The sequence below is a fragment of the Bos grunniens genome, chromosome 9 (assembly GCF_055505025.1).
Source record: "Bos grunniens cultivar Pamir isolate PY7600 chromosome 9, Bosgru_T2T1.0, whole genome shotgun sequence".
In the NCBI taxonomy this organism is placed as follows: Eukaryota; Metazoa; Chordata; class Mammalia; order Artiodactyla; family Bovidae; genus Bos; species Bos grunniens.
Window position 1 is genome coordinate 97,930,200 of NC_141173.1, and position 12,123 is coordinate 97,942,322.

Sequence of the window (12,123 nt, forward strand, 5' to 3'; positions counted from 1 at the left end):
ACCGCAACCAGAAGCCTGCCCACCGCAAGGAAGAGTAGCCCTCCCTCGCCGCAGCTAGAGAAAGCCAGAGCGCAGCGACAGAGATGCACCACTGCACAAAGGTAAATAAATGAGTAAATCTTTAGAAAGAACATAAACCACCAGAATGAATCAGGAGCTCGGAACGGAGACCAGGATGGCCACGGGCTCACTCGGCAACCCTTTCCGGACCCGAGAGACACAGCCTGGGCTACCCTCCCCCGCCTTCAGCATTTACGGACAACTTCAAAGATGGACTTGGACGCTCTTTCGATTCTTTTATTGACAATTTGAGTACGACCTTAGACAACTGTTGCCGAGTATTTCCTTATACAAATTAGAAAAAAATACTCTTCTGCAAAGACTCTTTTCTTTTGCTAGATTCAGATTTTTGTGACATTGTTCAGTGCTCAGACATGTTCATTTATAGTGGTTTGTGATTCAGACTCATTTACAGTGGCTGTTTGTCATTTAACTTGTTTTGAGAATCAATTTATGCTAATTTTGAAAAAAGAATAAAGGAAGGCTACCATCAGGAAAAGAGCTGAGACCTAGGGCTTCTACTGCTGGAACAAGTGGGAGTAAAGTGCTCAGCTTGGCATCCCCAACAAACCATGCAAATCGGGGAGGAGGCAATAACAGCAGCATCATTAAACCTCAGACCCATGGAGGGTATGAAACGCTGGGAGCACCCCACGACAGAGAGAGCCATCTGATTGTTCTGCGGGGTCGGGGGTAAGGAGCCGCTGGGACCACCGGTAATGTGCAGGAGGGCCCCCAGCGGGTTCTAGGCCCAGCCCTGATGCCAGCCAACCACAAGGGTGGCTCAAGCCCGATGCCCTGCCTTTTTCTCACTCGAGACACCAGCTCTGCATCATCTCTGTACCACCCATAGGCGCCCCGACAGGAGCCGGCAGCCTTGGGGCCATGATGGGGAGGCTGGATCTTCAACAGAGTGAAGCCACGTGACTCCTTTCCCACTGATGGGGCTGTCTTCCGCCCATCACGTTCCAGGTTCAGGACCTCGGAGGGAGTGAGCAGGGTGGGACAGTCCTTGGATGGACGCATAGGGACAGGGGCACAGGACATCTGCGGGAGCTTGCTGAGGTTCACCTCCACCCCCAACTCCAGCAAGGATTTCTGGTGCTCTGTCTACAAAGATGAGGCTGGCTACTGGTCTCCAAATCCATCTGAAAGATGCCCTGTGCTCGCAGGAGAGTCATCACACCCTCAGGGACTGTCGCCACCTTCCAGAGAAGGCAGACCACGAGAACAAAAGGCAGCGGTTAGACTGTCCCACCCACACACTCTGCCGTGGAGAAGGAGGCTGGCGGCTTTCAGCGTGAACGCGTCTCTCTTTGATGCACTGCGAATGACTCATAAAACAAGGATGAAAACGATCAGCAATCCAATTCAAGCTGTGCTAATATGAGGAAATATTCTCCTGTGAATTTACAATCGTAGAGAAAAGGACTCTAAGTAACCCACTGGGTGGGCAGAGCCCCCGTGTGGGTTGCCCTGAACCTGGTTAATTACATTTATATTGTATTTTGATTCCACATCACAATTCATCCGCAGTGACCCCTTTATCCTTTCTAGGCACTTAAGTTGTTGTTGCAGTTTCCCTTTGCGTCTTATTGCTTTGACAACTGCAATTTGAATCAGATCTGAAAGAGATCAGAAGAAAATATATTCTGATATACAAAAGTGTAATTAACGTTATCCAGGCAGACAGAAAGAGCATGACCCTTCTGATCTGCCTGGTTTCATTCTGATGGGCTGGAAAGGTTCCTTCTTTAGAGATTCTGCTTTAATAAACTGCATGTTTGTTAACACTGAGAATCATTACTGAACTCATTTCTAACAGTGTCTCCTTTAGAGGCACCTTCATTACATGTACAGTGAAGCCAGACATATGAGCTTATTTTTCATGCTCAAAATGAGTGCTTAAAATCAAATTCTAGATTTTGTAATGTTTCAGAAAAACAACTTCTAAAGTTGCAGAGAGTTAAATGGAGTGAATGTTCAAATTCATACATTTTGAGCATTCAATGTTCAGATTAACTTTCATAATTTCTCACTTAGTTGACAAGCTGATTCATTCAGAGTTGATGTTTCATTAATGCAAGATATAAATATAGAATTCTTGGGGATAAACATATAGTTCTGACTACTGCCTGTGGCTCTTTGGGAATACATGCTTCCTGAAGATTTAAATAAGTCCATTGCTATTGAAGCCGCGCATGAAGTTCTCAGAATCCACTGCAGTCTTACAGAGAACCACAGGTAATCGTCCCTCAAAATCATTCCCCACCCCACCAAACGCTTCTTCCCAATATTTGCTGAAGGTAAAAGGTAATTGAGAAATCCGTCTCTATGTATTTATCCAGCCTGACTTGAATTCATTCAAGAATGACAGCGCACACAGACGGGGAACCACGCCGTCATCTGTGCTCTGACTGTTAGTGTATTTTCGGGGCTTGAAAATACTTCTGGCGGGACTCATCACTAGCTCGGCGGTCTCTCAGGGGTCCGGAGACGGGGATCCTGGGAGCTTCTCCAATAACTTTGCTTTGGTGGTTTTGGAAAGAACTGGAAATGTGAGTGTTTATATGTGTGTGTGTGCATGTGTGTGTGTGTTTAGAGAGAGGAAAAAGCAGAAGACAGTAGGGCCCAGCAGGATGGCGGCTGAGTGCGCCTGCGCGGCCGCTGCTCCAGCTACACGTCGAACCAGTGGTCGCCCATGCAGGCGCGGTTCCACTCGCAGCCGCAGTTCCAGCACCACTGGAACTGGCACCGGGGCTGCGGGCACTTCATATGCATGCATCCTCCTGCGGGCAGAGAGGGGACACGGATGAGCGCCTGGGCGACACTCCCACACCCGCCCGCGTGCCCACAGACGACTTTCCCGTGGAATTACCGCAAGCAACGGAAGGGCAGAGTCTGAACGGAAGAAAACAAATGCTGAAATTCTGACCTTCATGAAGAAGGGAGTGAATAACCTATATGGGAGAAGAATCTGGAGAAGACGGGTTCACTTAGCCCCTGAAACTAACCCAACACTGTAAATGAATTATGCGCCAATACAATTTTCTTTTTTTTAAATGAAGTCTTCCCTGATTGTCCAGTGGCTAAGATTCCATGCTTCCCAATGGAGGGAGCCTGGGTTCCCATCCTTGGTCAGGGAACCAGATCCCACACGCCAGGACTAAAATTCCCATGTGTTGCAACTGAGACCCAGCACAGCCAAAATAAAGATAAATGAATGTTTTTTAAGAAATGATTGAGATCGAAGCATGCCACTTTCATCGAGGACAAACTTTATTTGTAAATCTGAGTTTACTGACTTCTCTTGAGATGGGTTTTAAAGACAAATGCTTTGTGTTTCACAGCCAGGGGTCAATTCCTTAATTATATAGTAAATTTAATATTTTAAGTATACAATAATGTATTTAGCAATTTAATATATAATAATGTTAATATATACCATGAGTAATTTTTATCACCTCTTCAGTGTTACTTGGCTTGAAAAAATTCATAATACAGGAGTTGGGACAGTTGTTTTAAAAGCATTTAATATTGAATACGATCCTTCGTGCTATTCAAAATTTTATTTAAGATGAAGATTGTTGTTGTTCAGTCGCTAAGTTGTGTCTGACTCTCTGTGACCCCATAGACTGCAGCACGCCAGGCTTCCCTGTCCTTCACTATCTCCCAGAGTTTGCTCAATGTCATGCCCATTGAGTCAGTGATGCCATCCAACCACCTCATCCTTTATCACCCCCTTCTCCTGCTGCCCTCAATCTTTCCCAGCCTCAGGGTCTTTTCCAATGAGTTGGCTCTTCCCATCACGTGGCCAAAGTATTGGAGCTTCAGCTTCAGCATCAGTCCTTCCAATGAATATTCAGGGTTGATTTCCCTTAGGATTGACTGGTTTGATCTCCTTGCAGTCCAAGGGACTCTCAAGAGTCTTCTCTAACCCCACAGTTTGAAAGCGTCAATTCTTTGGCACTCAGCCTTCTTTGTAGTCCAGCTCTCACATCCATACACGACTACTGGAGAAACCATAGCTTTGACTATATGAACTTTTATCAGGAAAGTGATGTCTCTGCTTTTTAATATGCTGTCTAGGTTGGTCATAGCTTTTCTTCGAAGGAGCAAGCATCTTGTAATTTCATGGCTGCAGTCACCATCTACAGTGATTTTGGAGCCAAGAAAACAAAATCTGTCACTGTTTTCACTTTTCCCCCATCTATTTGTCATGAAGTGATGGGACCAGATGCCATGATCTTAGTTTTTTGAATGCTGAGTTTTAAGCCAGCTTTTTTACTCTCCTTTTTCACCCTCATCAAGAGGCTCTTTAGTTCCCCTTCATTTTCTGCCATTAGAGTGGTATCACCTGCATATCTGAGCTTGTTGCTGTTTCTCCCGGCAGCCTTGACTCCAGCCTGTGCTTCCTGCAGCCCGGCATTTCGCATGATGGACTTTGCATTGCAGGTGGAGTCGTTACCACCTGAGTCACCAGGGAAACGCCAAGATGAGGGCAGTGAGAAACTAGTGAATAATGGCAGGTGCTCTGCATCTGTTACGTCATTGCTCCTCAGAGCACCTCGTGAGACTAAGGGGATTGCCCGGGTGCAGAATTTTCTCAAGGTTGAGTACTTTTAAGTGTATAGGCAGGGCTTCTCTGGTGGCTCAGTGGTAAAGAATCCGCCTGCCAGTGCAGAAGACATGGTTTCGATTCCTGATCCAGGAAGACCCCACATGCCACGGAGCAACTAAGCCCGTGTGACACACCACTGATTGAGCCTGTGCTCTGTGGTCCACGAGCCGCGACGTGTGAAGCCCATGTGTCCTGGAGCCGGGGCTCTGCAACAGGGAAAGCCATGGTGGTGAGAAGCCCCTCAACTAGAGAGGAGCCCCGCTCTCGGCAACTAGAGAAAAGAACGGCTGCAGCAAGGAAGACCCAACACAGCCAAAAATAAATAAACAGTGTGAAGCCAGAGGTTTAGCCAAGATCTGCGTGATTTCAACGTTCTTTCATTCAGGAAGCAGGGCCTTTCCAGTACGAAATGAAAAGTCCCTTATTCGGGGACTTATTTTGGGATTTCCCCACCTCCCCAATTTGTTAACTGCATTCTCTATTTGCTTCTGGGGATCAGACAGCAAGTCTGCTGTGACGTGAAGGGAAAGTTATTTGTATAAAATTGTATGTAGAGAACTGTTTGTGAGCGAATCTCCCAGACAATCCAGGCAGACATGGTTTCTTTGCTTGAATCTCACTTAGCATCGAATGCACTCCATTATTCAATTTTACCAATTATCTTGTTAAGCTATTTTTTTTCCTTGCCAAATTTTCCAAATAATTGCTTCAGGGCTGTCTCATTTTTATATTAAAAGCTTGGCATGAGAACTTGCACTAATATAAAATATTTATGAATATGTAACTAAAGGCATTTGTTTCAGGCTAACTGAAGGGTATTTAAAATCCCATACTTTTCTACTTCTTTTTGGTTTGCTTTAAAGGGCATTTAAGCATTTACATATGTGGAAAATAAAGGGAAAAACTCATTGTGATACTTTTAATATTTTCCAATTAGGATTACACAATTACAGGGTTGAGTATTTTCAACACATACTTACTGACTGTACACTTAGGATTTCAATAATTTAATAGCGTAATACTGTATAATCACTTAAATTTTTCTGGAATATCATAGAGAATGCTTAAGCAATGCATTCAAATTAGCTGAATATTAAAGGGAGGCTGAATGAAAGCTTGAGAATTTTTCCTATTACACTAAAATCTTAATGGATCTGGAGCACTAGCATTAACAAGTGAGATTTTATTATAGAAACTGGACTCACAGTGGCATAGCAGAATAAGAAAAAAAGGAAATAGCAGGAATGAAGACGATCATTTTGTTAACTCTCTTTTCTTCCTGGTATGTAATACAGAAGGAGTATTTTAGACCCCATAAAATGGAGAAATGTCAGGGACTCCAACTCTAAAAATCTTGCCAGCTTAAAAGTAAATGTCGCTCAGTCATGTCCACCTCTTTGTGACCCCATGGACTGTAGCTTCCGTCCCTGGGATTTTCCAGGCAAGAATACTGGAGTGGGTTGCCATTTCCTTCTCCAGGAGATCTTCCCAACCCAGGGATTGAACCCAGGTCTCCTGTATTGTAGGCAGACACTTTACTGTCTGAGCCACCGGGGAAGTTCCTGGTGTCACACTGATTTGTGGATATTTGGATGGAGAAAATCTGGTTTTCTTCTTAGAGAACTCTGTCTCCTGACCGCTGCTCAAACCATGGAAAGCCCAGACTGTGCAGAGCCAACACCATGGCCTGGGCTGGCCACTCTGCCATCAGATTTAATGAGAGAGCTGAAGTTTTGGAACAAGCTGAAGGCAGATTTAACGGGCAAAAGACACTTATTGATCAGGGAATGGAACCAGGATCTCACTGGTTTGAGATGGAACTGGTAGAAGTGAAGGAAGAATTTCCAGAGGTTGAAGGGTGTTATGGGAGCAAGCGCAAGGTTTAGCCTGCGTTTAAAATGGTGAGAATTCTCATGATCATGACAGCTTTGCTGAAGGTAGAACTACTCTTTAGGAATTCAGTTAAATATGAAACATTTAGGTGGAAAACTACCGTGAAACTAGCTTTTAAAAAAAATACTAGTTTTATATAACTTTCAGTGTTAGAAATACGTGATCATTTATCCCACTGATTAGGGTGAGTATTTAGAATATTACAGATTGTCTCTCCCTTTCCACTGTTATATGAAATGTTTTCTCTTTTTTCTTTACTTTTTAATACTTGAATGAAAGATTCTTTACATTCTATGAAGTAAAGTCGCTCAGTCATGTCCGACTCTTTGCAACCCCATGGACTGTAGCCTACAACGCTCCTCCGTCCATGGGATTATCCAGGCAGGAGTACTGGAGTGGGTTGCCATTTCCTTCTCCAGAGGATCTTCCCAACCCAGGGATCGAACCTGGGTCTCCTGCATTGTAGGCAGATGCTTTACCATCTGAGCCACAAACTAGCTTTTCTAATAGAGCCTAGGTTTGTTTAGGCTGTAGTGATAGCCTTTAGAACAGTTTAGACTATCATGAACTAGCTGAAAGGTTCAGCTTTTCAGTTCATAGGTTAAAAATCTATAGGTGTGACCTCTAAGCCAGTGGGAGAATCAGGTTTCCTTGAAATTAAATCCAGTTCTGCTTAATCTCAGTCTCTTAGATTTTCTGCCCTGGCCTGACTCTTTCTAAACATGAGTCATGCATCTCCAGTTGATTCAAACAGAATTTTGAGAAGACATAAACCTCTCCCTTCATCCTTCAGGATCACACTACACAAAATTGCAAAGAAGCATTTTTAGCTCAACGATACGTTCTGTGCACTTTTTGTTTTTTAAATATATATATCTCTGCCTTGTTCTTTGAAAGCTTGCCTGTCCCTGCGGCACTAAAGAACACTCACACGTGCCCCAGGTTTTCACTGTTATTGACTCTGAGAATACTCTGTAACACGTGGCCCCGGACCTTGTGCCAGCGATCAGGATTCCAAAGGACAGATTTGTGTGTACGGTGAGGATCCTGGATATGCTGTGCTGGTAACGTGAACACACATTCTGTGAACGTTAAAAGCGGTTGTAGAACATTAAAAAAAAAGCCTACAGGTGAAACATCAGTGCTTTCCATGTACATGGTACGTCACAGTATTTCGTAGAAAGAACCAGATTAGGAAATGTTGCTGCAGTCAGGAAGCACTTGACGCCTTCGATTCCATCTTCTGGGGGGTGCAGGTGTGGTCTGATTCAAGGCGGATCTGAGCCCGTGGGTTCTCGGCCTCAGGCCCTCGAGTGGCGCCCTGCCTTAGAGAACCGAGTCCAAGCCCCTCGGGTCACGCAGGGCCCTACACCGCGCCCACTCGCTTCAGCCGAGGCTCCTCGTCCTCACCCAGGAACGAGCTGGGCTTCTTGCACGCGCTGTGTGGACGGGTCACACTTGCTGCCTTTGCACCTGCCGGCTGCCTGGAGGCTTGCCTGCCTCGTGACACCGATTCTCATTCTGGGCTCAGGCATCATCTCCACCAGGAAGCCGTCTCTTGACCCCAGGGTCTTTCTCCAGCTCATTTTCTCTACCGTATTTTAGAAAAGCATCTATGTATGTGTCTTTCTCCTTTCCTAGCTCCTTTTACATTCACCAGGGTATTTATTTATCAGGTGCCCTTCTGGGCTCCAGGGGATAGACAGCCAGGGTTCCTGACCTTTGAAAATAGCAGAGTGGGTCTCTTACTGTTGAATCTGCATCCTTTAAGGACCCACGAGACAGAACACTGGCCCATGCTTCTCAGCGCTGTGCCTCCTCTCTGGTGAAAGGGCCTGGGCTGCTTTCTTAACCCTGCTCAGCCCGTGAGGACCAGGGAGGCTCTTTCCTCTGATTCTGGTGTTGTCTTCTCTTTACAGGTCCGGGCCAGGCCGCTGCAGGCCCAGGAACATTCCAGATCATGAAGGCATAACGATGACTCAGTGGATACATTCTAGGGACTTAACCTGTGGTGCTCTCACATTTGTCTTCGGTTGGTGCTGTTCAGTTGCTCAGGCCTGTCCAACCCTCTGCCACCCCATGGACGGCAGCACGCCAGGCTTCCCTGTCTCTCACCATCTCCCAGAGTGTGCTCAGATTCATATCCATCACGTCGGCAATGCCATCCAACCATCTCATCCTCTGTCGTCCCCTTCTCCTCCTGCCCTCAATCTTTCTCAGCATCAGGGTCTTTTCCAATGAGTCAGCTTGTCACATCAGGTGGCCAAAGGACTGGAGCTTCAGTTTCAGCACCAGTCTTTCCAGTGAACATTCAGGACTGATCTCCTTTAGGATGGACTGGTTGTATCTCCTTGCAGTCCGAAGGACTCTGAAGAGTCTTCTCCAGCCACACAAAAGACTTTCCATATAGTCCTTAGCAGAGGAAAGAGTGGCTGCAGGGCCCACCCTGGGGCTGCAGGTGGGGTTTCACTCACCACAGGCCAGCTCTCAGCCCCAGCCGATGAGTATCTCAGTATCAGAGCGCTCCAGGGAGACGGCAGACTGGGGAGTTTCCTGTGAGTGTCAGTCACTTAGTCATGTCCTGCTCTCTGTGACCCTGTGGGCTGTATTCCGCCAGGCTCCTCTGTCCATGGGATTCTCCAGGCCAGGATACTGGAGTGGGTTGCCATTCCCTTCTCCAGGAGAGTTCGATATGTTAATAGTAAGTAACATAAGGGCGGTTCGTGTTTCTTGAGCGCTGTCTCTATACCAGGCGCGGGGAAGCATTTGCCATCCGTCCTGCACCTAATCCTACGGTGGCTGTGCAGCTTCTGTTTAGCATCTCTATTTTACAGACGAGGACTTGCGGTTCAGGAGGTTAAGAAGCTTGACGTGGGTGCTGAGATTCAAACCCTGGCCAGATGGCCCCAAAGCCCCAGCGCTGAGCTCCCCAGCTAGCAAGCCCTTGTAGATCCCGAATTCTCTGCCGCCCTCCGAGGACAGCCCACCGCAGCCGCGCTCTTCGGTCAGCCCAGACTCACCGTTTTTTTCTACCGGCACGTGGCAGCGGGGACAGGGCTTGGTGGTCTTCTTGATTGTTTCTTTGGAGGCTTCCTCCCACCGGGCCTGCTCTGCCGCCTTCTCATTGACTCTGAAGGCCTGGGGAGAGAAGACAGAGGGAAGAGACAGTCAGATCTGCATAGTGGGCTGGACAAGGGTTCCTTGAAACGCTGTCCTGGAAATTCTTAGACATGGAGGTGCCTTCAGGCAAGAAGCTCAGAGGGAAACTCTCTTGACAAGTGATGGACAGGCCCCGACACAGTTTTCTTGGCATGTGGCCTGTGCTTACAAGGCAAGAAAAGACCATGTGGCTTTGTGGTTTGAGCTCCTCCTTTGTGCTGTTTTGACTACTAGTGATAAATAACATCTCTCGGGTGCTGATTACGTGGGCAGGGTGAGACAGGCTCTGAAACCCTTCTCGTTAGGTGTTTCCTCAGGTGTGTGCATTGGGTTTAATTTTACATCGAGGATTAGACAAGTTAAACCACTGCCTGAAGCCGGTAAGTAGGAGAATCTTTGTGACTCCAAAATCTTCGCTTTTCAGCTTTCTTCAACGTCTTACTATCTTGCATTCCTGCACCCGGACAGGAATGTGGTCACCAAAGAGACGGGGCAGGAAGAGGGAGGTGAAGCTGATGTGACAGAGCAAGGAACAGCCAGCGGTCAAGATGGGGCCTTGGAGCCAGCTGCCTGAGTTCAAATCCCTACGCGGGTAGGCGGGTTTGGGAACACTGCAGAACTCCCTGAAAGTTCCCATCTCAGATGGAAATCGACCTCTCCAGTGCACTGTACCGGGGATCGAGTGGGTCAATGTCTTTAAAGAAGCAAAAAAACAAGTGTCTGACACCCGTTAAGTGATGCTATGAATGACCTGGGCATCTACAACAAGCGCTCAGAAATATTTGCTAATGTCATTCACGTCAGAGGAATGACTTATCCCTGACTCAGACCACAGAAAGGAGGAGGGATTTCAAGGGCGCCACTGCAGATATTCTGTTCAGACACTACAATCTCTTTACTTACTTCAATGCTGAGTGACACGTGCAACGAAAAGAGTTGGGACGTTTTTGGATTCAGTACAAGAACTCTGTGGTCTAGAAATATATTTCAAATGGTAATCCAAACAGAACCCCTCCATCTTGGCCTCTACGGAATTTAAAAATTTTCTTCTATGCTTTAAAATTAATACAAACATGCAAGTCATTTTATTAATCTGTGATGACTCTTAAAACATTCCCAGGCCTATTTGTAGGTCGCCTGCGTGCTAGGTTGCTTTAGTGGCACCTGACTGTTTGCAGACTTGTGGACTGTAGCTTGTCGGGCTCCTCTGTCCCTGGGATTCCCCAGGCAAGAATACTGGAGTGGGTTGCTATGCCCTCCTCGAGGGGATCTTCCCGATCAAGGGATCAAACCCATGTCTCTTATATCTCCTGCACTGGGAGGTGGGAAGCCCATTTTTAGATTAAGACACTACTAAAAATGACGAAGATCATGGCATCTGGTCCCACCACTTCATGGGAAATAGATGGGGAAACAGTGGAAACAGTGTCAGACTTTATTTTTCTGGGCTCCAAAATCACTGCAGATGGTGACTGCAGCCATGAAATTAAAAGATGCTTACTCCTTGGAAGGAAAGTTATGACCAACCTAGATAGCATATTCAAAAGCAGAGACATTACTTTGCCAACAAAGGTTCATCTAGTCAAGGCTATGGTTTTTCCTATGGTCATGTATAGATGTGAGAGTTGGACTGTGAAGAAGGCTGAGAGCCGAAAAATTGATGCTTTTGAACTGTGGTATTGGAGAAGAGAGAGAGTCTTGAGAGACTCCTTGAGAGTCCCTTGGACTGCAAGGAGATCCAACCAGTCCATTCTGAAGGAGATCGGCCCTGGGATTTCTTTGGAGGGAATGATGCTGAAGCTGAAACTCCAGTACTTTGGCCACCTCATGCAAAGAGTTGACTCATTGGAAAAGACTCTGATGCTGGGAGGGATTGGGGGCAGGAGGAGAAGGGGACGACAGAGAATGAGATGACTGGATGGCATCACTGACTCGATGGACGTGAGTCTGAGTGAACTCCGGGAGTTGGTGATGGACAGGGAGGCCTGGCGTGCTGCGATTCATGGGGTCGAAAAGAGTTGGACACGACTGAGCAACTGAACTGAACTGAACTGAAAAATGACTTAAATATAAGTTAGTAAAGAAACCATATAATACAAAATGCTCTAACACTCCGATATTACTCTAATAATAACATTGATAAAGCTCTATAAATTTACAGCACATTATTTTTTTGCACTTTGATTTCCCTTATTCCAGTGGATCCTCATGGTAACCTGGAGAAGACAGGCAGATATCAAACCAAGGAAGCTTCTGAGTAGTAAAAAAGCCAAGGGCCGGGTGTCAGGATGCTCACCTTGTATAAAACAGTACCAGGGTGGACTGAAAGCAAAGATTTGGGAAACCTGGAGGACGGAAACCCAAACCAGAGATTCTCTGGCCCAGAGCCT

General features: G+C 46.4%; 1 protein-coding gene across 23 annotated transcripts in view; it reads right to left on the reverse strand.

Annotated features, from left to right (window-relative positions):
* Positions 1-283: 283 nt before the first annotated feature.
* PRKN (parkin RBR E3 ubiquitin protein ligase) overlaps positions 284-12,123 on the reverse strand; it is a 1,227,412-nt gene continuing 1,215,572 nt past the window's right edge. For 14 of the 23 annotated variants that reach the window (XR_015133424.1, XM_086318619.1, XM_086318629.1 and 11 more), the window contains 2 exons: positions 9,595-9,712; positions 284-2,849 (listed from right to left, as the gene is read on the reverse strand). Coding sequence is in view for 22 of the 23 variants with exons in the window: in XM_086318619.1 (XP_086174745.1) it covers positions 2,737-2,849; positions 9,595-9,712 (231 nt within the window). In the remaining variant the exon portion in view is untranslated. Of the gene's footprint in view, positions 2,850-3,321; positions 9,713-12,123 lie in introns of those variants that run through there. The other 9 variants (XM_086318621.1, XM_086318615.1, XM_086318622.1 and 6 more) reach the window with 1 other exon arrangement.